Source organism: Chroicocephalus ridibundus, chromosome 4, assembly GCF_963924245.1.
Source record: "Chroicocephalus ridibundus chromosome 4, bChrRid1.1, whole genome shotgun sequence".
Lineage (NCBI taxonomy): Eukaryota > Metazoa > Chordata > Aves > Charadriiformes > Laridae > Chroicocephalus > Chroicocephalus ridibundus.
In genome coordinates this window covers 1,699,996-1,726,043 of record NC_086287.1, presented here as the reverse complement: position 1 = coordinate 1,726,043, position 26,048 = coordinate 1,699,996, and the positions used below count along the sequence as shown (strand labels likewise).

At 68.9% G+C, this 26,048-nt stretch overlaps 5 protein-coding genes across 12 annotated transcripts in view; 3 read left to right on the top strand and 2 right to left on the bottom strand.

Annotated features, from left to right (window-relative positions):
- Positions 1-33: 33 nt before the first annotated feature.
- Positions 34-8,185, bottom strand: FNTB (farnesyltransferase, CAAX box, beta). Of its 3 annotated transcripts, none has more exons than XM_063333421.1 (12): positions 8,172-8,185; positions 3,442-3,506; positions 3,133-3,205; positions 2,810-2,901; positions 2,188-2,334; positions 1,995-2,078; positions 1,806-1,892; positions 1,576-1,705; positions 1,349-1,481; positions 977-1,088; positions 723-837; positions 34-584 (listed from the first exon to the last, which is right to left on the bottom strand). In XM_063333421.1, the coding sequence occupies exons 1-12, from the start codon at positions 8,181-8,183 to the stop codon at positions 471-473; spliced, it is 1,164 nt and encodes a 387-aa protein (XP_063189491.1). In that variant the 5' UTR covers positions 8,184-8,185; the 3' UTR covers positions 34-470. The 3 variants fall into 3 exon arrangements, with proteins under 3 accessions (XP_063189491.1, XP_063189490.1, XP_063189492.1); XM_063333420.1 differs by lacking the exon at positions 8,172-8,185 and adding an exon at positions 7,328-7,379; XM_063333422.1 differs by lacking the exon at positions 8,172-8,185 and adding an exon at positions 4,229-4,358.
- Positions 8,186-8,249: 64 nt separating this feature from the next.
- RAB15 (RAB15, member RAS oncogene family) lies at positions 8,250-12,148 on the top strand. 5 transcript variants are annotated; one of them, XM_063333448.1, is made up of 7 exons: positions 8,250-8,462; positions 10,262-10,322; positions 10,497-10,557; positions 10,676-10,753; positions 10,875-10,964; positions 11,781-11,846; positions 11,997-12,148. In XM_063333448.1, exons 1-7 carry the CDS (start codon positions 8,339-8,341, stop codon positions 12,117-12,119), a joined length of 603 nt encoding a protein of 200 aa, XP_063189518.1. In that variant the 5' UTR covers positions 8,250-8,338; the 3' UTR covers positions 12,120-12,148. The 5 variants fall into 5 exon arrangements, with proteins under 5 accessions (XP_063189518.1, XP_063189516.1, XP_063189521.1 ...); XM_063333446.1 differs by having other exon boundaries at positions 11,964-12,148; XM_063333451.1 differs by lacking the exon at positions 8,250-8,462 and adding an exon at positions 8,781-8,903 and having other exon boundaries at positions 11,964-12,148.
- Positions 12,149-13,273: 1,125 nt separating this feature from the next.
- GPX2 (glutathione peroxidase 2) lies at positions 13,274-15,016 on the top strand. Its single transcript, XM_063333426.1, has 2 exons — positions 13,274-14,161; positions 14,262-15,016. Exons 1-2 carry the CDS (start codon positions 13,403-13,405, stop codon positions 14,610-14,612), a joined length of 1,110 nt encoding a protein of 369 aa, XP_063189496.1. The 5' UTR covers positions 13,274-13,402; the 3' UTR covers positions 14,613-15,016.
- Positions 15,017-15,372: 356 nt separating this feature from the next.
- Positions 15,373-18,514, bottom strand: CHURC1 (churchill domain containing 1). 2 transcript variants are annotated; one of them, XM_063333465.1, is made up of 5 exons: positions 18,388-18,514; positions 18,168-18,303; positions 16,387-16,457; positions 15,738-15,835; positions 15,373-15,628 (listed from the first exon to the last, which is right to left on the bottom strand). In XM_063333465.1, the coding sequence occupies exons 1-4, from the start codon at positions 18,424-18,426 to the stop codon at positions 15,743-15,745; spliced, it is 339 nt and encodes a 112-aa protein (XP_063189535.1). In that variant the 5' UTR covers positions 18,427-18,514; the 3' UTR covers positions 15,373-15,628; positions 15,738-15,742. The 2 variants fall into 2 exon arrangements, with proteins under 2 accessions (XP_063189535.1, XP_063189536.1); XM_063333466.1 differs by lacking the exon at positions 15,373-15,628 and having other exon boundaries at positions 15,830-15,963.
- Positions 18,515-20,746: 2,232 nt separating this feature from the next.
- Positions 20,747-26,048, top strand: part of SPTB (spectrin beta, erythrocytic) — a 22,198-nt gene continuing 16,896 nt past the window's right edge. Inside the window, exons 1-5 of the mRNA XM_063333362.1 lie at positions 20,747-20,944; positions 24,981-25,178; positions 25,267-25,418; positions 25,645-25,818; positions 25,923-26,014. Coding sequence (XP_063189432.1) covers positions 25,031-25,178; positions 25,267-25,418; positions 25,645-25,818; positions 25,923-26,014 — 566 coding nt within the window. The 5' untranslated portion in view covers positions 20,747-20,944; positions 24,981-25,030. The remainder of the gene's footprint in view (positions 20,945-24,980; positions 25,179-25,266; positions 25,419-25,644; positions 25,819-25,922; positions 26,015-26,048) is intronic.

The following is a 26,048-nucleotide window of genomic DNA, read 5'->3' as shown; positions in this document are numbered from 1 at the left end:
CTTATTTTATCCTTCCCCGTGGTGGCTGTGTCTTTTTGGCCCGGGGAGGGTGGCGGGGGGGGGGGGCAGGGACGGGTCTGGAAACTCGTTGTCACCTCCTGCCCCGCGTCGTCCCCAGGGCCACCGGTGTTGGCGCGGCGGCAGCGCCGTGCACCTCCCCGCGCACAGCAGACGGCGGGTGTCTGTTCTGATTTATTGATGCCAAAAGCTCTGCCGTGTCCCGTGGCCCCCCGCCCCCCCCCCCAACTCTGCCAGCACCGGTGGAGGCGGGAGGTGGGAAGGGGGGGGGTTGACAACGGATCACCCGGCGGGAGCCGGTGGCCACGGGGCAGGCCGGTTTTTGGTATTGCTAGCACCCTGAGGACCTCGCTCTGCCCGGTTGTGCCGGGACACCGCGGTGGCTTCCCTGCCGGCGCCGGGAAGGGCTGCTCCGCACAGTCTTGGGGTGGGGTGGGGGGTGGGGGACACACCTAATTGGCAGCAGCACCCCCCGGCTCCAGGCTGGGCACAGGCAGCTGCAGGAAATGCATCACCGCTCGCGTCACCTTCTCCGGGCTGATGTTGTAGACGGGGTGCGTGGGGTGCTGCGAGAAAGAGCGGAAAAAAAAAAGAAAAAAAAAAAAAGAGGAGATTAACGCCTTTTTCTGGCATCGGGGCTGGGCAGCTCAGCCCAACTCGCCCCAGTAGCCCACGGCACTGCCCTGGTGGCCCACAGCACCCACCAGGCGGTTTTCGGGGACACCCAGGACAAATTCTTGGTGGAGGTCGCCGCTGCCGAAGTGCTGGGCGATGGCCAGCCCGCTCAGGCAGTAACACGTGTGGTAGAAATCCCGGGACCTTGGAGAGAAATTTGGGGAGGTGGGAGATATTGGGGTGCTGAGCCGGGGGGGGAAGGAGGGGGGGGGTTGGTCCAAAGCACTGGGCGGCCCCCCCCCCCCCCCCCCCCCGACTTTGGCTACCAGAGGGTGGTACTCACTTGCCCGGCTTGTCGATCAGCCCCCCGGCCGGGCACTGGCAGCACAGGAGGATGTATTCCTGCAGCGCCAGCTGGTCGAACATCCAGCCTCTCATGTTGAGTGCCGTGTCACCTGGAGGAGGGGGGAAAGGTGGTGAAATGCCTGGGGGGGGGTGTGGGGGGGTCGTCCCAGGAAGGTGGCAACCCCCCTCCCCGAGGCGTTAGCCCAGCGGACGGCGCCAAAAAGCCCGAATTCCCCCCAGGAGTCATCAGCCCCACACAAAGAGGACGCCCGAGTTACCCCCCCGCCCCGCTTTGTTCCCTCCCGTTTTGGGGGGGAGGGGAGGGGGCAGGTGAAGCCGGGACCCCCCCCACCCGCCGTGTGGGACTCACCCCTGGCGTGGAGGGCGCGATGGAGCAGGGGCAGGAGCCCGGCTTGCCAGAAGGAGTAACAACCGTCCACCAGCTTGTTGCAGCGACCCTGGAAGCCACCCTCGAAGTGCATCTGCCGGCTGGTCACCCAGCGCTGCAGGGACACGGGGGAGCGGGTGACAACGGGGACACTCCCCCGCTTCTTCCCCCGGAGGCCCCCCCCTGCTACTCCCAGGAGGGCCACTCACCAGCAAGCTCCGGAGGTTGAGCAGATGCTCCTTGCCGAGGATGACCAAGGCGGCCATGCCGCAGAAGGTGTATCCGCCGTGGGCTTCCATCCCCGGCACCCCGCCGATGCCACCCTCCCAGTTCTGGCACCTGGTGGGGGTTGGGGGGGGGGGGGGGGGGAGACAGGGCAAATCGGGCTCAGGGTGGTGCCGTCCCCAACCTGTCCCCAGGGCGGGACGCCGGCTCTCACCTGGCGATCCACTCGGCCGTCCCGGCGAAGAGCTCGGGCGTGAGGAGGTTGGTCAGCGAGGCCACGGAGGCGGCGCAGTAGGCGCTCCTGGGGGAGATGGGTGCTCAGGGAGGTGGCACCGGGCACCCCGCCGTGGCACCGGGCACCCCGCCGTGGCACCCGGCTGGCAGAGGGACAGTGGGAACCCACCTGACGTCCACCTCGCCGCCTTCGTGCATGAGGAAGGAGCCGTCAGGCTGCTTCAGGGAGTGCAGGTACTGCAGCAGCTTCTTCCTGCGAGAGCCAGCGGGGCTGCTGGGGGGGGGGGACGACACGGGCATCCTGCCCCTCCCAGCCCCATTCCACCTGGCTGGACCCCCCCCCCAGTCCCCGCCGGCCGTACCTGTCGATGACGCCGAACGCCTCCTCGGTGCCGATGATGCAGAGCGTGTTGACGGCGGCGTAGGTGGGGGCGAGGTGGGGGTACTGCTGGGGACCCCCCCCAAAACCCCCCTTGGGGCTCTGGCAGAGGCTCAGGAACTGGCAGACGCTGGTGGGAGGGGGGGGGCGCCACAGAGAGGAAGTGTGGGGGGACAGCGGTAGGGTGGAGAAGGGACTCCCTGACACCTGGGGTGGGTGACATTTCCCACCCGGGCGAGGGAGACCCCTCCTTGACCCCCCATCCACAGCTCCACAGCGGAGCGGGGACCAGCCCAGCCCCGGTCTCGTGTGTGTGTGTGTGTGTCCCCCCCCGCCAAGGTCAAAGCCGGGGGTTTAATCTCTCCCCCCCCATCTCCGTCTGTCACAAGAGCGAGGCCCCAAGAATGGGCGGCATTGATGGCGGCGGGGCAGACAAAGTGCTCCTTTGGTGCCGCCAGCGCGCGGGGACGGCGGGAGGTGGCACCTCCGGCATCACGCGGGTGACCCACGGGGCCACAGCCGGGTCCGCGGCGGGGTGTCGTGTCCCCCCCCACCAAGGTGCACGTTCCCCCCCCCGCCTCCCCAGCTCTTGCCGCGCCGCTTACTCGGAGCCGACGGAGTCGGGAAGGGGCTCGTCCAGCAGCTCCAGGCTGTGCAGGATCCAGTAGCAGAGCCAGGGGCGGCTGGCATCCAGGCACTGCGGGGGACAGAGGGGACAGTCGGGGTGACACGGTGCGGGCAGAGCTCCCGCAGGAGGGGGGACGGGCAGGGGAACCCCCGTAACTGCCGCTGCGGAGCATCCCCGGGGGGGCGAGCGTCGCCCGAGGGGACTCTGGGAACCAGGGCACGGCAAACACCCGGTGGCAGCCCCGGGGCGGAGGGGTGTCCCCAGGCGGGGGTCAGGGAAGGGACGCGGTGGCAGCGGTACCTCGTAGGCGGAGGAGAGCTGCCGGAGGCCTTTCTTCAGGTAATGCGAGTGCTTCTCCCGCTGCAGCACGAACCTGGAAGGCAGGAGAGGGCTGAGCAGAGCCCGGCCCGGAGGGGACGAAAGCCACCCTGTGGCCCGCAGGAGCCCCGCTGCGGGGCTCTGGTTTGGGGACAGGGTTGGAGGGGGGGGGGGAAGGGGGAGGGAGAGGGGGGACACGACACACTGGGAGAAGGGGGGGTTGGGTTGATTTATTTGTTCTTTTGGAAAGTTTCTGGAGCCCTCGGGCAGCGGCTGCCCCCCGGCACGTACTGCGAGGCGGAATGCTTGCTCCTGTAGGCATCGAAGATCTCCTGCACGATGTCCTCCACCTTGCTCTGCCGGGGGCGGGGGGGGGGACGAGGAGGACGAGGGGGGGGCGGGGGGGGGGACGACAAAGACCACCGTGAGCTCTGGGAAGCGGCTCGGCCCTTCCCAAACACACACATTTTCCCCCCCCCCCCCCCCCCCCAAACCCCGACACCTTCCCTGCAGCCCCCGGTCCGTCCCAGGACCCCCACGGAAAACGCCGTGGCCTTTCCCCCACCCCCGCCACGGGTTGGGAAACGCCGGCGTCGCCTCTCACCCCGTCCCGGCGCCCAGGGGAGCGCCGGTAGCGCCGGGGCTGGATCGAGGGAGGGGGAAAGACGGGGGGCGGGGGGGGGGGGGGGGGTTGCTGGCCCCCAGGACCCCCCCTCGCCCTGCCCCAGGAGGTCCCGGGTGTCCCCCTGGGAGCCACCGTGGTTGGTGGGGGGCAGCCCCCCGCCAAACCCCCCGGTGCCAGGCGGGTGTGGGGCTGCGTGGGGAGGAACGGGGGCAGGGGGACCACCCAGCCCCGCGGCTGCCTGGCACTCTCAGAGCCACCCCCACGGCGCCCCACAGCCCAGCCCCATGGTAGCCCGTAGCCCAGCCCCACAGGACCCCCGGCGCCCTCAGAGCCGCCCCCACGGCACCCCATAGCCCAGCCCCACGGCAGCCTGGCGCCCTCCGAGCCGCCCCCACGGCACCCCATGGCCCAGCCCCACGGCGCCCCGCCACCCCAGCCCCCCCCGGCCCGCACCTGCTCGGCGGAGGTGGCGGTCCGCGGCCCCTCGTCCCCCAGCCGCCGCCGCCGCCCGCCGGGGGAGGGTGGTGGGGGGGGGGAGGCTCCCGCCATGCTGCCAGCGGCTCGCGCCGGCGGGGGCACGGGGACGACGGCGGCCGGGCGGGGACACGCGGCACCGCCCCCCGGCCCCGCCCCCCCGCGGGGCCCCGCCCCCTCTCTCCGCCCCCGGCCCCGCCCCCCGCGCGCGGGGCCCGGCCCCGCCCCGCCGCGCATGCGCCGAGCAGAGGGAGGGAGGGAGGGAGGGGGAGGGCGCTGCGTCACCGCGCCGCCGCGTGGCGTCACCGCGCTGTGACGTCACGCGGCGCTTCGCCGGCGCGGGCCGGGCCCGCCGCGGCGCTGCCGTGTTGCGTCATCACGCTACAGGGCGGCCGCGTGCTGGCAGCGCGTGGCGTCCCTCGCAGCGCGGCAGCGCGTCGCTGCGGCCCTGTGTTGCGTCATGGCACCGCGTCACCGCGTCGCTGCGGCCCTGTGTTGCGTCGTCACACCGCGTCACCGCGGCCCTGTGTGGCATCATCATCGCACGGCGGCACCGCGGCACGGCACTGGAGCGCTGCATCCCATCATCACAGTGCGGCCCCGCATCACTGCCATGATGCGTTGCGTCATCACGCCGCGGCACTGCCTCATCACGTCATCATCGCATCATCACGCGACCACCCCGCACCGCATCATCGCGCTGCAGGGCTGTGTCACGGCACTGGAGCACCGCATCGCGTCATCGCGTCACGTTGCAGCGTGGCGTCACTGCCGCGTGCTGTGTCGCGTCGTCGCACTGCGGCACCGCGCTGGAGCACTGCATTGTGTGATGACGTCATCACACCATGACACTGCGTCGCTGCAACACTGTGTGGCATCATCACATCCGTGGCAGCGGAGCACTGCATCGCGTCATGGCACTGCGGCACGGCATCGTGTCACTGCTGTGCCCTGTGGCGTCACCACGCTACCGTGCTGCCTCACGGCACTGGAGCACCGCGTTGTGTCATCACGCTGTGGCACCGCGTCACAGCGCTGGGACGCTGCATTGCATCATCACATCACACTGTGACGCTGGGTCGCATCATCACACTGCGGCACGGCATCATGGCACTGCCGCGCGGTGTTGCATCATCACACTACCGTGTTGCATCGTCACACTCGTGGCGCTGGGGCACTGCATCGCGTCATCGCATCACACTGCGACGCTGTGGCACCGTGTTGCATCATCGCATTGCGGGGCTGCATGGTGGCAGGGGAGCACTGCATCGCATCATCACACCGCGGCACTGCATCACAGCCACGCTGTGTTGCATCATCACACCGCGGCACCGCACTGGAACGCCGCATCTTGTCATCACATCACATTGCAGCATGACATCACAGCCATGCTGTGTTGCATCATCACACTGTGTCACTGCACTGGAGCACTGCATCGCATCATCGCGCTGCGGCACTGCATCATGGCACTGCCGCGCGGTGTCGCATCATCACACTACTGTGTTGCATCATCACACTCGGCACCGCATCACGGCGCTGGGGCACTGCATCGCATCATCACATCACACTGCGGCGCTGTGACACCGTGTTGCATCATCGCACTGCATCACCATGTGACTGCACTGGAGCACTGCATCGCGTCATCACACCGTGGCACTGCGGCTCTGCCATGCTGTGTCGCATCGTCACACTGCCGCACTGCATCATGGCAGTGGAGCACCGCATTGCACCATCACACCGCATCACTGCGTCGTGTCACTGCCGCACTGCGTTGCATCATCACACCGCATCACCGCACTGGAGCACTGCATGGCGCCATCACATCACATTGCAGCATGACATCACAGCCACACTGTATTGCATCATCGCACTGCGGCACCGTGTCACCGCACTGCAGCACTGCATCGCGTCATCACGCTGCCGCGCTGCATCATGGCACTGCCGCACGGTGTTGCATCATCGCACTACCGTGTTGCATCATCACGCTGCGGCACTGCGTCGTGGCAGTGGAGCACTGCATCGCGGCATCACGTCACACTGCGACACTGTGACACCGTGTTGCATCATCGCACCGCGTCACCGCACTGGAACGCTGCATCGCGTCATCGCATCTCGCTGTGACACTGTGTTACATCATCACACCGCGTCACCGCACTGGAACGCTGCATCGCATCATCACATCTCGCTGTGACACTGTGTTGCATCATCGCACCGCGTCACCGCACTGGAACGCTGCATTGCGTCATCGCATCTCGCTGTGACACTATGTTACATCATCACACCGCATCACCGCGCTGGAATGGTGCATCACGTCATCACATCTCGCTGTGACACTGTGTTACATCATCGCACCGCGTCACCGCACTGGAACGCTGCATCGCGTCATCACATCTCGCTGTGACACTGTGTTACATCATCGCACCGCGTCACCACACTGGAACGCTGCATCGCGTCATCACATCTCGCTGTGACACTATGTTACATCATCACACCACGTCACTGCACTGGAACGCTGCATCGCGTCATCACATCTCGCTGTGACACTGTGTTGCATCATCACACCGCGTCACCGCACTGGAACGCTGCATCGCGTCATCGCATCTCGCTGTGACACTATGTTACATCATCACACCACGTCACCGCACTGGAACGCTGCATCGCGTCATCACATCTCGCTGTGACACTGTTACATCATCGCACCGCGTCACCGCACTGGAACGCGGCATCGCGTCATCGCATCTCGCTGTGACGCCGTGTTGCATCATCGCACCGCGTCACCGCATCCCTGCACTGGAGCACTGCGTCGCGTCATCGCGCTGCGGCACCGCATCACTGTAGTTTGTGGCGTCATCGCCCCGCTCCGGGTCCCCCCGGCCCTGGGGACATCCCTCTGTCCCCTGGGTGCCCCCCCCCCGTCCCTCTGTGGGGTCCCCGGGTGCAGCTCCGTCTGTCACCCCACTGTCCCCTCTGCGCCCTCCCGTCCCCCACTCTCTCGTCGGGGGGTTCCCTGGTGCATCCCCAGGTGTCCCCTCCCGGTGCTCCCCAGGGCGCGTGTCCCCCGCTGTGTCCCCTCCGTACCCCACAGCGCATCTCCCGCTGTCCCCAGCGGTGTCCCCCGCTGCATCCGCCACGCGTGTCCCCCCTGGTGTCCCCCCCGTGCACCCCCAGTGTCACACCCACACCCACACCCCCCGCGTGCATCCCCCGTGTCCCCCTCCCGGTGTCCCCCCCCCCCCCCCCCAGAGCATCCCCCGGCGCATCCCCGGTGTCGCCCTCCCCCGGAGCATCCCCGGGTTTATCCCCGGTACGCCCCCGGTGTCTCGCCCCCTCCCGTTCCCCACAGCGTCCCCCGGTGCATCCCCCGCATCCCCCCCCCCGCGGTGGTCCACACCACGGTGTCCCCCGCGGTGTATCCCCGGTGTCACCCCCTCACCGCTCCCCACATCGCTCCGCGACGTATCCCCGGTGTCATCCCCCCGCCGTTCCCCACATCACCCGCCGGAGCATCCCCGGGTTTATCCCCGGTACGCCCCCGGTGTCACCCCCTCCCCACACCGCCCCCCGGTGCATCCCCCGTGTCCCCCTCCCGGTGCCCCTCCTGCACCATCCCCCGGCGCATCCCCGGTGGATCCCCGGTGTCGCCCCGCCCCGTTCTCACCTCACCCCCCGGTGCATCCCCCGTGTCCCCCTCCCGGTGCCCCAGACCACCTCCCGGTGCCCACCCCCGGAGCATCCCCGGGTGTCCCCCGCGGTGTATCCACGGTGTCGCCCCCCTCGCCGTTCCCTACATCACCCCCGGAACATCCCCCGGTGCATCCTCCGGTGCATCCCCCGCATCCCCCTCCCGCTGCCCCCCCTGGAGCATCCCCCGGTGTATCCCCGGTGCATCCCCAGTGTCGCCCCCCTCCGTTCCCCGCCTCACCCCTCGGTGCATCCCCCGCCTTCCCCCCCACCCCAACCCCCCCCCCCCCCCTCGCCCCGGCCGCCCCCGCCCCGCGCCCCGCCCCGCTGCCAGCCCGGCGCGGCGGCGGTGAGCGCTCCCGGCCGCCCCCGGTAGCGGCGGCAGCGGCGGCGGCGGCCCGGCCCGCCATGGCCAAGCAGTACGACGTGCTGTTCCGGCTGCTGCTGCTGGGGGACTCGGGCGTGGGCAAGACCTGCCTGCTCTGCCGCTTCACCGACAACCAGTTCCACCCCGCCCACATCTCCACCATCGGTACCGGGGAGCGGGGGGGAAGGGGCGGGGGGGGGGGGGGGGAAGCACCGGGGAGCGGGGGGGAACCGGGAACGGCAGGGAGGAGCGGCACCGGGGAACCGGGAGCACCAGGGAACCGGGAGCACCAGGGAACCGGGAGCGCCGTGCCGCCGCAGCACCGGGGAAGCGGGAGCGCTGGGGGGCCGCGGCACCGGGGAACCGGGGGCACCAGGGAACGGGGAGCACCGGCGAACCAGGGAGATCTGGCACCGGGGAACCGGGAGCACCGGGAACCAGGAAAACCGTAGGCACGGGGGAACCGGGAGCGCCGGGCAGCCACAGCACCGGAGAAGGGGGAGCAGCAGGGAACGGGAAAACCGTGGGCACCGGGGAACAGGGAGCACCCGGGAACCAGGGAGCCATGGCACCGGGGAACAGGGAGCACCGGGAAACGAGAAAACCGTAGGCACCGGGGAACCGGGAGCGCCGGGAAACGGGAAAACCGTAGGCACCGGGGAACTGGGAGCGCCGGGCAGCCGCGGCACCGGGAAACCGTGGGCACCGGGGAACTGGGAGCACCGAGCAGCCGGGGAACCGGGAGCACCAGGGAACGAGAAAACCGTGGGCACCGGGAGCACCAGGGAACCGGGAGCACTAGGGAACCAGGGAGCACCGGGAAACGGGAAAACCGTAGGCACCGGGGAACCGGGAGACTGCGCATCCACGGCACCGGGGAACCGGGAAACCGTGGGTACCGGGGAACTGGGAGGACCGGAGAACTGGGGAGCTGGGGAACGGGAAAACGGCGGGCACTGGGGAACTGGGAGCACCAGGGAAAGGGAAAACCGTGGGCACCGGGGAACCGGGGGTACCGGGCATCCGCGGCACTGGGGAACCGGGAGAACCGGGGAATTGGGGAGCTATGGGCACTGGGAAACGGGAAAACCGTGGGAACTGGGGAACCGGGAGCATCGGGCAGCCGCAGCACCGGGAAACTGTGGGCACCGGGGAACCGAGAAACCCTGGCACCGGGGAACCGGGCAGCCGTGGCATCGGGGAACCGGGAGCACTGGGCAACAGCAGCACCGGGAAACCGGGGGAACAGAGGAGCCGGGAGCACCGGACAGCCGCAGCACGGGGGAATCGGGAAACCGGGAGCACCGGGGAGCCCCAGCACTGGGCAGCCTCGGCAGTGGGAAACTGGGAGCACTGGGGAAAGGGGAAACTCTGGGCACCGGAGAGATGCGGCACCGGGAAACCGGGAAATTAGGGCCACCGGGAAGCTGTGGCACCGGGGAACCGGCAGCACCGGGAGCACTGGGGAGCTGCGGCAGCGAGGCACCGGGAAACTGGGGGCAGTGAGGAACCGGGGCAGTGGGCAGCCACAGCACCGGGGAACTGGGAAACTGGGAACACCGGGCAGCCGCAGCACCGGGAAACCACGAGCACCGGGGAGCCACGGTACCGGGAAAACGGGGGGACCAGGAGCTGCGGCACTGGGGAACTGGGGGGGCACTGGGGAACTGGGGGGGCACTGGGGAACCGCATCACGGTGAAACTGGGGGCACCGGGAGCACCCACCCGGCAGCGGGGCTGGGGCCAGCACCCGGCCGGTGACCCAGCACCGGGGCCTGGCACCGGCACCGGGCTGCTACCGGGGCGCTGGGTGGGCACGGGGGAGCCCCGGCACCCGGTTTGGCAGCACGGCGCGGGGTGGGGTGTGCCAGGAGAGGGGGAGGGGACCGGGGAGGGGAACCCCGGTGACGGCAGCACCCGTGACACCCCCTAACCACCCCCCCACCCCCCCTTCCCCATCCCAGGCGTCGACTTCAAGATGAAGACCATCGAAGTGGACGGCATTAAGGTGCGGATACAGATCTGGTGAGTGCCGGGAGGCGGGGGGCGGATTTTGGGGGGGGGTGGGGTTGAACCCCGCTTTCCACCCCCCTCCACACGCCCCCGGGGTTGGGGGCGGGGGAGGGGGGGGGGGGGGCGCCTGAGGCCTGACCAACTCGTGCCACTGATGGCGGCGTGACCTGCTGTCCCCGGCTGCAGGGACACGGCAGGCCAGGAGCGGTACCAGACCATCACCAAGCAGTATTACCGGCGGGCACAGGTACGGCGGGGGGCGGGGGGGGCATCCCGGTGCGCAGCAGAGGGGGAAACTGAGGCACGGGGGGGGGGAAGGGGGGGGGGACAGGGTAAACGGCTGCCCCCCGACTTCGCTCCCCCAGGGCATCTTCCTGGTGTACGACATCGGCAGCGAGCGCTCCTACCAGCACATCGTGAAGTGGGCCAGCGACGTGGACGAGGTGGGGGTCCAAGGCGGGGTTTGGGGGGGAGGGGGGGGGGGGGGTCCTCCCCCTGTTTTGGAGGGGGGGGGGGTGGGGGTGCGTCTTCACGCCCCCCCCTTCCCCCCCCCGTCCTTCCCAGTACGCGCCCGACGGCGTCCAGAAGATCCTCATCGGGAACAAGGCGGACGAGGAGCACAAGAGGCAAGTGGCCAAAGAGCAAGGGCTGCAGGTGAGCGGGGGCTGGCGTGTGCCCCCCCAACCCCGGGGGGGCCAGGGCCCCCCCCTGCACCCCCAGCATGGCCAGGGACCCCCCGAGCCCCCCACCCCCCCCCCCCGCACTCCCCAGGGACCCCAACAACCTTCCTGCAGTCTCTGTAACCACGGACCCCCAACCCCCCCCCAGCCCCCAGTGAGGCCAGGAACGCCCCCCCCAGGTTCCTTCACCCCCCCCCGTGAGTCCAGGAACAGCCCCCCCCGGTCTCCTGCAACCCCCGGGGGTCCAGGGAACCCCCTCCCCAATCTCCCACACCCCGCAGTGAGTCCAGAGATTCCCCCCCCCCCCCCCCGAGTCTCCCACACCCCCCAGTGAGTCCAGAGACACCCCCCACTGGGCTCCTGCACCCCCCATTGTGTCCAGGTCCGCCCCCCCCCAAGTCTCCCACACCCCCCAGGGAGTCCAGGGAACCCTCCCCCCCCCAAGTCAGTCCAGGGAACACCCCCCCCCGGGCTCCCACCCCCCCCACTGAGTCCAGGGACCCCCCCAATTGTGCCTGTGCACCCCAAGAGCTGCTCTTAAACCTCTCTGTTCCCCCCCGGGGACCCCCAGGGCCCCCCACCGTACCCCTAAAAGCCCCCAGTGCCCCCCCCAGTGCCCCCTGCATAGGGATGTCCCTACGCCAGCCCCCCCCCCCCCCGGGTTTCACAGCTCGTCTGTCTGTCCATGCCTGCCTGTGCCCGTGCCGGTGTTGGGGGGGGCCGGTGGTGGTGCCCCCCCTCCCCCCCCCCCCAAAAAAATCACGGTGTCACCGCCGGCCCCCCCCCACAGCTGGCCAGGGAGTACGGGATGGACTTCTACGAGACCAGCGCCTGCAGCAACCTCAACATCAAGGAGGTGAGGGGGGGGGGGGGAGGGCTGGGGGGGGGGGGTCAGGGGGGGCAAAAAAGGGGGGGGTTCCCCAGCTCACACCACCCCCCCCCACCCCCCCCCCGCCACCTCCCTCTCCCGCAGTCCTTCACGCGGCTGACGGAGCTGGTGCTGCAGGCGCACCGCAAGGAGCTGGAGGGGCTGCGGGGCCCCCCCCGCGCCCCCACCTTGGCCCGCCTGGAGGAAGAGGAGCAGCAGCCCCCCGGCAGCGAGGACAGCCCCAGAGCCTGCTGGTGTTGAAGCACGGGCCCCCCCGCTCCCCGACCCCCCCACCCGGGTTTTGGCGGGGGGGGGCACGATGGGTGCAGCCCCGAGGGAGGGAGGGGACGGCGGCGGGGTCACTCGGGACCCCCCCACGGGGATGGGGGGGGGGGGGCGGGCGGGCAGGGGTTGTGGGGGGTGCCCCCCACCCTGGCACCCGTGCGGGGGGTGTGTGTGTGGGGGGGGGGGGTGTTGCGGGTGCTCTGTGCCCACCCTGTGCCCACGGGACATTCACACCCCCCCCCGCGCCCCCCCCCCCCCGCCCCGGTTTTACACACACACGGTTTGCAGAATAAAGGTGATGCTGGAGGTGGCCGGTGGCTCGTGCGCTGCCATGGGGCGGGGCGGGGGGGGGGGGGGCACACGACTGCGGGCATGGTGGCACGGTGCCACCATGGCCGTGTCCCAGCAGAGTCCCCCCCGGCACCGCGGGGCGGCCACCGCGGCGGCGCCCGGCCCCCGCAACCTGAGCGGGTATCAATAATTGAGGGTGCTCCGGGGCCGCGGGGACGGTGTCCCCTTTCCAGGGTGGGGGACGGGGCCCATGGGGCAGCGTGCCCACCACCCCGGGAGCTGGCCCCGGCAGGGACAGGGCCACCGCGGTCACACACATTGGTGGTGGGCACTGGGACGGGTGGGCATCAGGATGGGTGGGCACTGGGATGGGCGGGCACTGGGATGAAGGTTGTGGTGGGCATTGGGATGGTGGTGGGCACTGGGATGAAGATGGTGGAGGGCTCTGGGGTGGTGGAGGGCTCTGGGGTGGTGGAGGGCTCTGGGGTGGTAGAGGGCACTGGGATGGTGGTGGGCACTGGGACGAAGGTGGTGGTGGGCACTGGGATGGTGGCAAACACCTGGATGGTGGTGGACACTGGGGTGAAGGTGGTGGCTGGGCACTGGGATGGTGGCAAAAACCTGGATGGTGGTGGACACTGGGATGAAGGTGGTGGCTGGGCACTGGGATGGTGGCAAACACCTGGATGGTGGTGGACACTGGGATGAAGGTGGTGGTGGGCACTGGGATGGTGGTGGGCACTAGGATGAAGGGGGTGGTGGGCACTGGGATGGTGGTGGACACTGGGACGAAGGTGGTGGCTGGGCACTGGGATGGTGGCAAACACCTGGATGGTGGTGGACACTGGGACGAAGGTGGTGGCTGGGCACTGGGATGGTGGCAAACACCTGGATGGTGGTGGGCACTGGCATGATGGTGGTGGCGGGTACTGCAATGGGTGTGCACCAGGAAGGTGGCGGGCACCAGGATGGTGCCGGGTACTGGGATTTTGCCAGGCACCGGTATGGGTGGGCACCAGGACGATGGTGGGCACCATAGCAGATGGGTCCCAGGCTGGATGCTGGCACTGGCACCAGTGGGGCCACCAGTACTGGTGGGCACTGGGATGGCGAGCACAGGAGGCTGTGGGGAGCCCCAGGGAAGGAGATGCGCAGGAGCACCCCTTCGGCTCCACCTCACCCCGGCTCCCGGAATCCCGTTATTCCCCCGACTCCCCCTGCTGCTCCCAGCCCTGGGGGACAGCACGGAGCCCCACACCTCGCGGGGCAGAGCCATCGCGCCGCGCCATGAATTATTGAGGCAGGTAGGAGCGTCACCTTGGCCCCGCGCCACCCGCGCCCTCCCCAGGGTGCCGAGGGGTGGGATGGGTGGGACGGCTCCGGTTTCTGCCAAGTCATGGCGATGCCAGGAGACCTTTGAAGCCGGCCCGTCACGTGGGCGCCGGGCAGCCCTTAAGGTGCACCGACGGGCGGGCAGGAGAAGCAGACGAGCGCCCGCAGCCATGACCGTCCCCATCGCCAAGTCCTTCTACGACCTGAGCGCCACCTCCTTGCAGGGGGAGAAGGTGGACTTCAACGTCTTCCGGGGCCGCGTGGTCCTCATCGAGAACGTGGCGTCCCTCTGAGGCACCACCCTGCGGGATTACACCCAGCTCAACATGCTGCAAGCCCGCTACCCCCGGCGCCTGGTGGTGCTGGGCTTCCCCTGCAACCAATTTGGCTACCAGGTAAGTCACCCGCGGTGCCAGCGAGAAGGAAAAGGGGGGTGGCGGGGGGGGGGGGTAAAAAACGCAGCGCGGCCCCATTTTTTTTCCTTCCCCGCCACAGGAGAACGGCACCAACGAGGAGATTCTCAGCAGCCTGAAGCACGTCCGCCCGGGGGGCGGCTTCGAGCCCAACTTCACCCTCTTCCAGAAGTGCCAGGTGAACGGGCAGGACACCCACCCCGTTTTCGCCTACCTGAAGGCTCACTTGCCGGCGCCGGCCGACGAGGCGGAACACCTGATGACCGAGCCCCGTTTCATCACCTGGAGCCCCGTCCGGCGTTCCGACATCTCCTGGAACTTCGAAAAGTTCCTGGTGGGTCCCGAAGGGGAACCTTTCCGGCGTTACAGCGCCCGAATGCCCACCGCCCAGCTGGAGCCCGACATCCAGCGGCTCCTCAAGCTGGCCAAGTAGGGCCGGCTCCAGTGTGTCCCCCCAACACCGGCCGCAGCCCCCCCAGGATGGCTCCACCTCTCTGCCAGGTGACAGCCCCCTCCGAAACCGCCACGGGGAGGGGGCTCGATGGGGGCAGAGGGATGGAGCCACGGGGGCGGCGCGGGCTGGTGGCAATAAACGAGCCGGAGGGAGCGTGCCCGCGTCCGCGTGGTTTGTGGCGGGGAGGCGGGGGCAGAGTTTTGTGCCGGGGACGAGCCGTGGGGCGCTGGATCCAGGAAAACGGTGGCGCAGGGATGGAGCGGTGCCAGGCCGGCGGCACCCAGCTCCCCGCAGGTGTCGCTGGGGCTGGGTGCCAACAGCAGCACCCCACCCCAAGGGAGGGATTTTTTTGGCACCCGGCTCCTTCCCGTCCGAGAAAACACGTGTCCCCTGGCGGGGCAGGGCTGGGTTACACACCCCAGGGAAACAGGGCCCCGGGGGGGTGGAGGGGGGGAAGGCAGTGACCCCCCCACACGAGTTTCACGCAGCCCCTGGGGGAGCGAAAATAATTAAGCCACTTCTCAGCAGGGTTTGGGAGAGCGCCAGGGAGCGGGATGAGCGCCGGGGTGCTGGGAAGGGCCAGATCCACTATGGGGGGAGGAGGAAATCCCACAGGTTCCCGGGAAGGGAAAAAGCCCCCCCCCGATCCCCGTGTTGGGCCCCAACACCCTTCAATAGCTATGGGGGGCCCAGGGAGGGTGAAACCCACCCCAAAGTGCTCCTGCCCGCACCACCGAGCTGCGACACATCACATTTATTGCCCCACACACACGGGCTCCTGAGGCAGGACGGGGCCGGCATCCTTTCGGACCCGTTTTGGGGGTGACGATGTGCTGGGCCCCCCTCCCCTTCATGTCTTCAGCACAAGGCGGGGTCGGGCCGCCATGCTCCAACCCGTCCCTGCAGCCGGGATGGGAGCCACAGGGCAGCGGGCACGGCTGAGCCACCCCCGGGCACATGGGAGCATCCGGCGTCGGGCGTCCGCCACGTCCAGGCTGGAGGTTTGGAGAAGAGAAGGGTGTAAGGGACAGCATTGTCTGCCCCCCCGGCACCAGGGGGAGGGAGGTCCTGGGGCACCCAGGGCTTGGTGCCGGGGATACGAACCGGTTTCAGAAGAGCGGGGTCATCTGGCGCGGGTCGTCGGGGAGGATGCTGACGGAGTCCTCGGCGCGGCCGCAGAGCAGGCACAGCATGGTGTACTCCTGCGGCGGGACAGGAGACGAGGAGGGGGGGGGGGCTGCCATAACCGCGCTCTGCCACAGCCCCACTCCGGGTACAGGCAGGGAAACTGGAGCCGGAGCCGGCACCTGATCCTCAACTGCAATCAGACCTGGGGGGGTCGGATCTCGTTTCCACCCCCACCGGCTCCCCCCGAGCCCATTTTCCGGCCTTTAGCTGCTGCATAGGAAATGTGCCAGGGAGGAGGGCTGGGAGGGCCGTGCCCCCCCACACACACCACGCAGCCACGTTTCCCTGCTCTGGGCCACGAGAGGTGAGCTGGGCTACCCCCCACCAAGCAGGGGCTAGTGCCAGGGGGCTCCAGGTAGCCCCGAACGCAGGGATGTGGCTCTGAAATCTTGGAGGCCGGTGCCACGGCTCAGCTCTGAGCCAGGGCAGACGAAAGTCAGCTCGGCTGCCCATGGCAGGGAACCCGCTGGCAAAAGGACATCCCAGGGCTCGGTTTAGGATGTCCCCGGAGCCGCAGAGGGGCTGGGGAGGGGGGGGGTGGGACAAGCCCCTGCCCTGGGCGTACCTGGTAGTCGTCCACCACGCTGAAGGTGTACTCATGGCGCGCAATCAAGTGGTGGCAGTTCTTGCACAGGTCTGCGGAGGAGAGAGGAGAGCGGGTGAAGGGGCTGAGGGGACACAGGGGACAGCAGGTAAAGGGGCTGAGGGGACATAGATGATGCCTGAGGGGACACAGAGGAGAGCGAGGGCTGAGGGGACACAGGCAACAGCTGGTGAAGGGGCTGAGGGGACACAGATGATGGCTGAGGGGACACAGAGGACAGCAGGGACTGAGGGGACACAGACGACAGCGGGTGAAGGGGCTGAGGGGACAGAGACGATGGCTGAGGGGACACAGATGATGGCTGAGGGGACCAGGGGACAGCAGGGGCTGAGAGGACACAGAGGAGAGCGGGTGAAGGAGCTGAGGGGACACAGACAATGGCTGAGGGGACACAGAGGACAGCAGGGACTGAGGGGACACAGACGACAGCGGGTGAAGGGGCTGAGGGGACACAGGGGACAGCAGGTGAAGGGGCTGAAGGGACACAAACGATGGCTGAGGGGACACAGATGATGGCTGAGGGGACCAGGGGACAGCAGGGGCTGGGAGGACACAGAGGAGAGCGGGTGAAGGGGCTGAGGGGACACAGACAAGGGCTGAGGGGACACAGGGGACAGCGGGTGAAGGGGCTGAGGGGACACAGACGATGCCTGAGGGGACACAGAAGAGAGCGGGGGCTGAGGGGACACAGGCGACAGCTGGTGAAGGGGCTGAGGGGACACAGACGATGGCTGAGGGGACACAGATGATGGCTGAGGGGACACAGATGATGGCTGAGGGGACCAGGGGACAGCAGGGGCTGGGAGGACACAGAGGAGAGCGGGTGAAGGGGCTGAGGGGACACAGATGATGGCTGAGGGGACACAGAGGACAGCAGGGACTGAGGGGACACAGACGACAGCGGGTGAAGGGGCTGAGGGGACACAGATGATGGCTGAGGGGACCAGGGAACAGCAGGGGCTGGGAGGACACAGAGGAGAGCGGGTGAAGGGGCTGAGGGGACACAGACGATGGCTGAGGGGACACAGAGGACAGCAGGGACTGAGGGGACACAGACAACAGTGGGTGAAGAGGCTGAGGGGACACAGGGGACAGCAGGTGAAGGGGCTGAAGGGACACAAACAATGGCTGAGGGGACACAGATGATGGCTGAGGGGACCAGGGGACAGCAGGGGCTGGGAGGACACAGAGGAGAGCGGGTGAAGGGGCTGAGGGGACACAGACAAGGGCTGAGGGGACACAGGGGACAGCAGGTGACGGGGCTGAGGGGACACAGACGATGCCTGAAGGGACACCCCCCAGCCACCCCCAGTACCAGGCCCCCAAATCTCCCCCCCCCGGGGCATCAACTCCCCAGGCCCTGCCCCCGCAAGAGCATCAATCACCCCCCCAGCCCCCCCAGTACCAGACTCCCAAATCTTCCCCTCGCCTGGGCATCAACTCCCCAGCCCATGCCCTCCCCAAAGTATCAATTACACAACCCCCCCCCCCGAGTACTGGACCCCCAAATTTCCCCCTCTACAGCATCAACTCCCCAGCCGCTGCCCCCCCAAGAACATCAATCACCCCCCCAGTCCCTCCCCCAGTACCAGGCCCCCAAATCTCCCCCCCCAATTAACCCTCCCTGAAGCTTCCCCCACCAAGCCCCAGCCTCCCCTCCCCCCCCCCGACCCCTCCAGCACCCGCAGACCCCAAAGATTCCCCCCCCCCCCGCCGTGTGTGTCCCCCCTTCCCCGTCGCACGGTCGTAGGTGACGATCTCGTCCCCGCCGTGCAGGCCGGCGGCGCGGTTGCTGAGCAGCACGAAGTCCCGGCGGCCGCACTGCGCGCATCCCACGAAATTGAGGAGGAAGGAGCCGCCTTCCAGGCAGGTGGTGCCCTAGAGACGGCAGCACGGAGCTGGCACCGGGGCCGGTACCGGGCCCCTCCCGGCCCGGGTCCCCCCCGACCCGGCGCGGCCTACCCGCTCCGGGTACTCAGTGCCCACGCAGCCCCCGCACATCCCGACGCCGCCGCCACGCAGATCTCGCGAGACTTCCGCCGCGGGGCGGGGCTTAGCGCATGTGGGCGTGGTTTTGGGTGATTGACGCGTATTCGTGGGCGGGGCTTTGTCAGTTGATTGGGTGCCTATGGGCGGGGCGGGGATTTTGGGGGGCGTGGAGTTTGGTGATGGACACGCCTTTGTGGGCGGGGATTTGAGAGTTGATTGGGTGTCTATGGGCGGGGCGGGGCAGAGGGAGGTGGGTTTCTGTGGGGAGGGCGGGGCTAACGGCTAGGGGGCTGGGCTATTGGCTGGGGCGGAGCTAACTGCGAGGGGCGTGGCTATCGCTGAGGGGGCGTGGCTATCGCTGAGGGGGCGTGGCTAACGGTAGCCCCCAGCCCCGGGCTCCCCGGCGGGGGCCGAGATAAGGCGAGGCGGGCCCGGGCCGGGCTGTGCTCGCCCGGTTCTTCCCCCCGAGCCCTCACTGGAGCCCCCCGGGGTGGGGTGGGGGGGGGCAAGCAGGGCTAGTGGAGGGGGGGGGCTGGGCTAGCTGGGGGCATTCAGGGCTAGCAAGGGTACTTAGGGCAAGCTGGGGGACACCTGAGCTAGTGGGGGATGCCTGGCGGTATCTGTGGAGTGCCTGGGGCTAGCTGGGGGACACCCAGGGCTAGCTGGGGGATGACTGGGGCTAGCTGGAGGACACCCAGGACTAGTGGGGGATACCCAGGGATAGCTAGGAGGTGCCTGGGACTAGCTAGAGGACACCCAGGGCTAGCGAGGGATACCCAGGGCTAGCTGGGGATACCCAGGGCTAGCTGGGAGGTGCCTGGGGCTAGCTGGAGGACACCCAGGACTAGTGGGGGATACCCAGGGATAGCTAGGAGGTGCCTGGGACTAGCTGGAGGATACCCAGGGCTAGCGAGGGATACCCAGGGCTAGCTGGGGATACCCAGGTCTAGCTGGGAGGTGCCTGGGACTAGCTGGAGGACACCCAGGACTACTGGGGGATAACCAGGGCTAGCTGGGAGGTGCCTGGGACTAGCTGGAGGACACCCAGGACTACTGGGGGATAACCAGGGCTAGCTGGGAGGTGCCTGGGACTAGCTGGAAGACACCCAGGGGTAGTTGGGGGATGCCTGGGACTAGCTGGAGGACACCCAGGACTACGGGGGGATACCCAGGTCTAGCTGGGAGGTGCCTGGGACTAGCTGGAAAACATCCAGGGGCAGTGAGGAATGCCTGTGACTAGCTGGGGACACCCCCAGGGCTAGTGGGGGACACCCAGGGCTAGCTGGGGAATGCCTGAGACTAGCTGGGGGACCCTAAGGGCTAGCCAGGAGTGCCTGGAACTAGCCAGGGGTACTCGGGGACAGCTGGGGACACTTGAGCGGGTCACAGGCTGGGCTACCTGGGGGACACGCCAGCCTGACTGGGGGATGCCCAGGGCTAGTAGGAGGACTCTCAGGACCACCTGAGGTGTACCCTGGGCTAGCTGGGGGACAGCGGGGCTGGATGGGGGGGGCTCGCTGGGGCGGGCAGTGAGGCCAGCCCGAGTTACTGGGAGCGAGCAGGGACTCGCTGCAGGGAGGGGCACGGTGGCCAACCCGGGTTATCGGAGGCCAGCGGGGGCTCGCCGGCGTGGGGGGCAGTGGGGCCAGCGGGAGGTACCGAGGGCTGGCTGGGACGAGCATCTGGGCCAGCCCGAGTTACCGGGGGCTAGCAGGGAGGGCACCAGGGCTAGCGGGAGGTGCTTGGGGCTAGCGGGGGTGCGGGAGCGGGGCTAGCGGGAGGTTCCGGGGACCAGCGGGGGCTCGCCGGGGGGGAGAGCACCGGGGCCACCGGGAGGTTCCGGAGGGCAGCGGGGGCTCTCCGAGGGGGCCAGCGGGGCCAGCATGAGTTATCGGGGGCCAGCGGGGACTCCCTGGGGGGGGGGGGGGCGGGGGGGGACAGCTGGAGGTACCGGGGGGCCAGCGGGGGCTCGCCAGGGGCGGTCAGCGGGGCCAGCCCGAGTTATCGGGGGCCAGCGGGGACTCACGGGGCGGGGGGGGGGGGGGCACCGGGGCCAGCCCGAGTTACCGGGGGCCAGCGGGAGGAGCGGCGGGACTAGCGGGAGGTACCGGGGGCTAGCGGGGTGGGAGGGGGGGGAAGGCAGCGGGGCTAGCGGGAGGTACCGTGGGCCAGCGGGGGCTCCCCGGGAGGGTGCAGCGGGGCCGGTCGGGGACCCCCCGGCCGTGGCGGCGGGTGGCTGCGCCGTTCGGCCGGTGCCGGTGGCGGCGGCGGCCGGGGGGGGCCGCTGTGCTGCATTGCGGGGCGGGCGGCCCGTCCCCGCCCGCCTCCGCCCGGCCCTCCCGGGGGGGAGCGGGGCTATCTGGGCCGGGCAGCGCCGCTGGCCCCGGGCAGGAATGTCCCTGCGCGCACAGATAATGTTATTTATATCGCCGCGAAGGGCGGCTCCGCTCCCCCCGCCCCGCTCCGGTCCCGGCTCCGGCCCCGGGCCCGCCGCCGCCGCCGCCGCTCGTTCGCCCGCCGCCCCGCGCAGGTGAGAGCCGCGGTCGCCCCGGGCACCGCCGGCGGGTACCGGGATGCGCCGCCTCCGGGGGTGTCGGTGTATAGCGGGGGGGATGGGGGGGAGCGGGAGGGGACCGGAGGCACCGGGAGGCGCCGCTCCCCGGGGAGAAGAGGGGGACAGCGGGACCCGCCGCCCCGGGGACACCGGGTTTGGGGGACAGCCCCGAGCCACCGGGCACGGTCCCCCGGGGAGGGTGGGGGGGAGTTACGGGCACGGACTAAAGTTTGGGGGGGGGGGCGGAGGGGGGTCAGCACCCCGTTTTCCTTGAGGCGGAGGGGAGGGGGGGGGGTGTCCCGATGTCACCCCGTGTCCCCCGGGGCTGCTGTCCCCGCCGGGGACGTGCGGCTTGCCGGGAAGGACGGGGCGGGCGAGCGGCCGTGACTTTCTGGGGACACCCTGGGGACGCTTTCCCCGGCGGTGCCAGCCCCGGGCGGGGTCCCCGCGCCGCTCCCGGGTGCTCCTGTCACCCCCAAACATGTGCCGGCGGGACGCGGTGGGCGAGCTGGCTCCGGAGGCGCATCGCCCAGCCCGCTTCGACCACCAGTTTTTAGCGACTGGGGAAACTGGTGTTATTGGGAAGAGTTTTCTGGCCGCTGTGCCCTTGGCCCCCCTCGTCCCGGCGCGGCGGCGGGAGGATGCTCGTGGGCCGGGGGAACTTCTACCCCGCACCCCAATAAGTCGGGGAGCAGCCGGGGCCGATTTCCCAGCTCCCGTTTCAGGGAGGCTTTTGCCTTCGCAAATCTCCGGCTGCCGGAGCCAGGGGATGGCGGTGCCCTTCGCCCCCTTGGGTTCAGTCATTTGAGGGGGTGGCAGGTGAAGGCGACCCCCGCACCCCTGGTGGGTGCCATCATGGCCCCCCGAGGAGTGTTTTGGAGTTGTCGGGTGTTTTTAAGCCCCCGGCTGGTGATTTTGGGGTGGGTGAGGAGGCGCCAGGGGGGCAGCTCCGAAGAAGGGAGTGGGGCTCGGCCCGCGCCGTGCGCAGGGGGAGGCCTATTTATAGCCAAAAATGTCTGTGGAGTGTCAGCACGTGTGCGTGGCGCCGGCGGGTTAGGTGACATGGGACAGTCCTGGCACGGCCGGCATCCGCACCCATTCCTCTGGCCTTGGGGAAACCCAAACCTTTGCCTGCCGTGGCCGGGGAGGGGTGGCCGGAGCTGACGGAGCTGTGCCGTGCCGTGCCCAGCGACCCTGTGCCATGCCAAGCGGCCGTGCCGAGCGGGGCCATCTGCTCCCGGCCCTGGCCGTGCGCCTGGGAGGCAGGCGGCTATCGGGGGGCCGCGGGGATGCCCCCCACCTCCAGCCCCTTCCCGGCCACACCGGGAGCGTGGCCGACCGCTGGTTTGGTGGAGATGAGGAATAAAAGCGCTAATTGGTGAAGCAAAGCCATGCCGGGCAGTGGGCACCCCAGGGACATGCCAGGCTGCAGGCGGAGGTGATGGGGCAGCTGTTTTGGGGTGTTTTGGGGGATCCCGGTGAGCTCCCGTACGCCGGCAACCGGTGTTCCGGCAGCACACCACGGTGGCGGGGGGAAGTGACTCGAGGGTGCCGTGGGTGGCAGGTGCCGAAGCGCTGCCCCGGCCACCCTTGGGGTGCAGGGGGGACCTTGGCAGAGGCACGGTGCCAGCCCCTCGCCGGGAAGTGCTGATTCACGGCGTCGAGCCGCCGGCCGGGGGGAAGGCGACGCTGCCCTGGCTCCGGCCGCAGGATGCTCGCAGCGGGGCCGGCACCCCGGCATTCCCGGCTTTCCTCTCGCTGAGCCGGGGAAATGGCAATGCCGGGGTGGCGGGTGCCGGCGGCGATGTGGCTCCGCCAAACGGGGCGGTTTGGAAGGCGCCGGTGCGGCAGAGGGAGATTTAAAGGGTCGGTGAGCACCCGCGCTCGAAATGCACGCTGGCGGCTCCCTTGGGCCCCGCTGTGGCTCGCTTCGGCGCGATCTCCTCCTCCTCCTTCTCCTCCTTCTCCTCCTCCTTCTCCTCCTCCTCCTCCTCCTCCTCGTTGTTGCGGTGATGGTGTGGGGGAGGCACGGCCAGGACCGAGGTCTCCCACCAGGACGGCAGCGCCGCAGAGACCCGACACAACTCAGCACACCTCATGGTGCCCGGGCGGCCCGGCTGCAGCTCCTGCGGTGTTGGGGTCCCCAAGTTGGGCTTCCCCTGGGGTTTTGGCCGCGGGATGGGAGGGCTGGCAGCAGCATGGAGCCACTCGGGGGGGCTGCGGGCCCCGCTCCCATGCGCTCCGACACACGCCGGCCTGGCCTTGCACGCTCTCCTCTGCCTTCTTGCACGCGTTCACGTGTCCTTGCTCGCACCTGCACACTCCCGCGTGTCCTTGTTCATGCATGCGCACTCTTGCATGCTCCGGCATGCTCCCGCGTGCCCTTGCTCGCACGTGCGTGCTTTTGCACGCTCCTGCGTGTTCTTGTTCATGCATGCACACTATCGCACGCTCTGGCACGCTCCTGCATGTTCCTGCTCACACGTGCAACCTTTTACATGCTCCTTCATGGCCTTGCATGCTCTGGCACGCTCCTGCATGTCCTTGCTCACACATGCACGTTCCTGCATGGCCTTGCTCGCGTGTGCATGCTCTGGCACACTTCTACACGTCCTCGTTCATGCATGCACGCTCTGGCACGCTCCTGCATGTCCTTCCTCACACATGCACGCTCTAGCACGCTTCTGCATGTTCTTGCTCACACGTGCATCCTTTTGCACGCTTGTCCATGTCCTTGCGTGCTCTGGCGCGCTTCTGCACGTCCTTGCTCACACATGCATCCTTTTACATGCTCCGGCATCTCCTTGCACGCTCCGGCACGCTCCTGCACGTCCTTGCTCACACGTGCATCCTTTTGCACGCTCCTTCATCTCCTTGCACGCTCCGGCACGCTCCTGCATGTTCTTGCTCACAGATGCACGCTCTTGCACGCTCTAGCACACTTCTGCGTGCCCTTGCTCACATGTGCATCCTTTTGCACGCTCATTCATGCCCTTGCACGCTCTGGCACGCTCCTGCGTGCCCTTGCTCACACGTGCGTCCTTTTACACGCTCCTGCATGCCCTTGCACGCTCTGGCATGTTCCTACATGTACTTGTTCGTGCATGCACACTCTTGCACGCTCTGGCACACTCCTGCGTGCCCTTGCTCACACGTGCATCCTTTTGCACGCTCATTCATGCCCTTGCACGCTCTTGCCACGCTCCTGCCTGCCCTTGCATGCTGCGGCACGCTCTGGCGTGCAAGCGGCCGGCCCCGGCCCTGCCTGCGCGGGGGCGATTAGGGTGCGGAGCCGGGGCACAGCCCAGCCCTGCCGGCCCTGATAAAGCTCTGCCACCGTCACCTGCGCGGGGGTCCCCGGGGGTGTCACCGCTCATGGGGACACCAGGGGTTCGGGGGTTCCCCCCCCTGCACCCACAGCCACGGGCTCCCAGTGGCTCCAGGGTGCCAGGAGGGGGTGCTGGCCATGGGGACCCCCCAGGCTGGCTCCCCGCACCCCTTGGGTGCCCCAACCGCCTCCTCCCTGCCACCGACAGCTGCTCGCAGGCATTTTTAGATACCGGCCATGTCCTATCTGTGTCTCAAATGTCCCCGGGGGCGGGTGGCCCCCCCATCCCGACCGGCAGCTGTCACCCACTTTCGGCCGCGGGTGCCGGCAAAGCCCCTCCACGGCGCAGGCGTCAGGGTGGGTGCCAGCAGCGCCCGGAGGGGCACCCAGAGTTAGAGTTTGGGGTTGGGGGGGGGACACCCCTGGGGACATGGGGTGGGCTGGCAGGACCCGGGTGGGGAGGCGGCACCGTTAGGTAGCCACCAGCACGGTCTGGCAGAGGGGTCCGTGCTGGCGGGGGGAGCCCCCGGGGGGTGCAGCACCCAGGTGCCCCCCAACACCTGGGTGGAGGCGAGGCTAAATCCTTCTGAGCTGCTTAACCGGGCTCAGCGCCGTAAATCCCCGCGGGCGGTGGGGCCGGCGAGCGGCCGCCGCCATGCCGATGCCCCCGCTCTCCTCCTCCAGGGGCTTCTCGCCGGTAGCCGACGGCCAGCCGGCCGGGGGACGCCGGGACCATGACCTCGGCGAACGACTACGAGCAGCTGGAGCTGCAGCAGCAGTACAGCCGCATCAACGTCCGCTGGGACGCCTCCGACGATGAGCTGGACAACGACAACAGCTCGGCGCGCCTCTTCGAGCGCTCCCGCATCAAAGCTCTGGCAGGTCAGGGACGGGGTCTGGGGTCCCACCTCGGTCCTGCCTCCCCAGGTTGGCCCTGCCACCGGTGCCAGCGTGCCCACTCTCGTTGCAGACGAACGGGAGGCCGTGCAGAAGAAAACCTTCACCAAGTGGGTGAATTCGCACTTGGCTCGCGTCACCTGCCGCATCTCCGACCTCTACATGGACCTTCGGGACGGGCGGGTGCTCATCAAGCTGCTGGAGGTGCTGTCAGGAGAGCTTCTGGTAGGTCTCCCATCCACTTGAGGACCCTGGGACCCATGCCATGCCATGCCATGCCATACCGTGCCATGCCATGCCATGCCCCAAGACCTCTGATGCTCCACCAAGGCTGTTGACCTTGGCGCTGAGCAAGGCTCCACCAGGGTTGGGGTGGCAGCGGTGGTGTCCCCAGGCAGGGGTGGGGGTACTCAGCCTGGAGAGGAGGGTGCTGAGCTCTGTCGTGCCCCAGCCCAAGCCCACCAAGGGCAGGATGAGGATCCACTGCCTGGAGAACGTGGATAAGGCGCTGCAGTTCCTGAAGGAGCAGCGGGTCCACCTGGAGAACATGGGCTCCCACGACATCGTGGATGGCAACCACCGCCTTGTCCTCGGCCTCATCTGGACCATCATCCTCCGCTTCCAGGTGGGGCTGGCTGGGTGGGGGGCACCCCTCAGTGGCTTGTTGCCAAGCGGGAGCCCTCCTCCACATATGTGCTCTTCCAACCGGGGATGTCCTTCTGTCCCCAGATCCAGGACATCATCGTGCAGACGCAGGAGGGCCGGGAGACGCGCTCCGCCAGGGACGCGCTGCTGCTCTGGTGCCAGATGAAGACGGCAGGGTAGGTGGTGGGACCCACAGCTCACCGCAACGGG

Coding starts and splice junctions, on each gene's coding strand:
- FNTB (XM_063333422.1), bottom strand. CDS start 4,324: ATGGCGGGAGCCTCCCCCCCCCCACCACCCTCCCCCGGCGGGCGGCGG. Junction 3,507..4,228: donor CCGCCACCTCCGCCGAGCAG/GTGCGGGCCGGG, acceptor CGCCCCCGGCAG/AGCAAGGTGGAGGACATCGT. Junction 2,335..2,809: donor CCCGACTCCGTCGGCTCCGA/GTAAGCGGCGCG, acceptor CCCTCCCACCAG/CGTCTGCCAGTTCCTGAGCC.
- RAB15 (XM_063333446.1), top strand. CDS start 8,339: ATGGCCAAGCAGTACGACGTGCTGTTCCGGCTGCTGCTGCTGGGGGAC. Junction 10,754..10,874: donor GGGCCAGCGACGTGGACGAG/GTGGGGGTCCAA, acceptor CGTCCTTCCCAG/TACGCGCCCGACGGCGTCCA. Junction 11,847..11,963: donor GCAACCTCAACATCAAGGAG/GTGAGGGGGGGG, acceptor CCTCTCCCGCAG/TCCTTCACGCGGCTGACGGA.
- CHURC1 (XM_063333465.1), bottom strand. CDS start 18,426: ATGTGCGGGGGCTGCGTGGGCACTGAGTACCCGGAGCGG. Junction 18,304..18,387: donor GCACTGAGTACCCGGAGCGG/GTAGGCCGCGCC, acceptor TGCCGTCTCTAG/GGCACCACCTGCCTGGAAGG. Junction 16,458..18,167: donor CGAGATCGTCACCTACGACC/GTGCGACGGGGA, acceptor TCTCCTCCGCAG/ACCTGTGCAAGAACTGCCAC.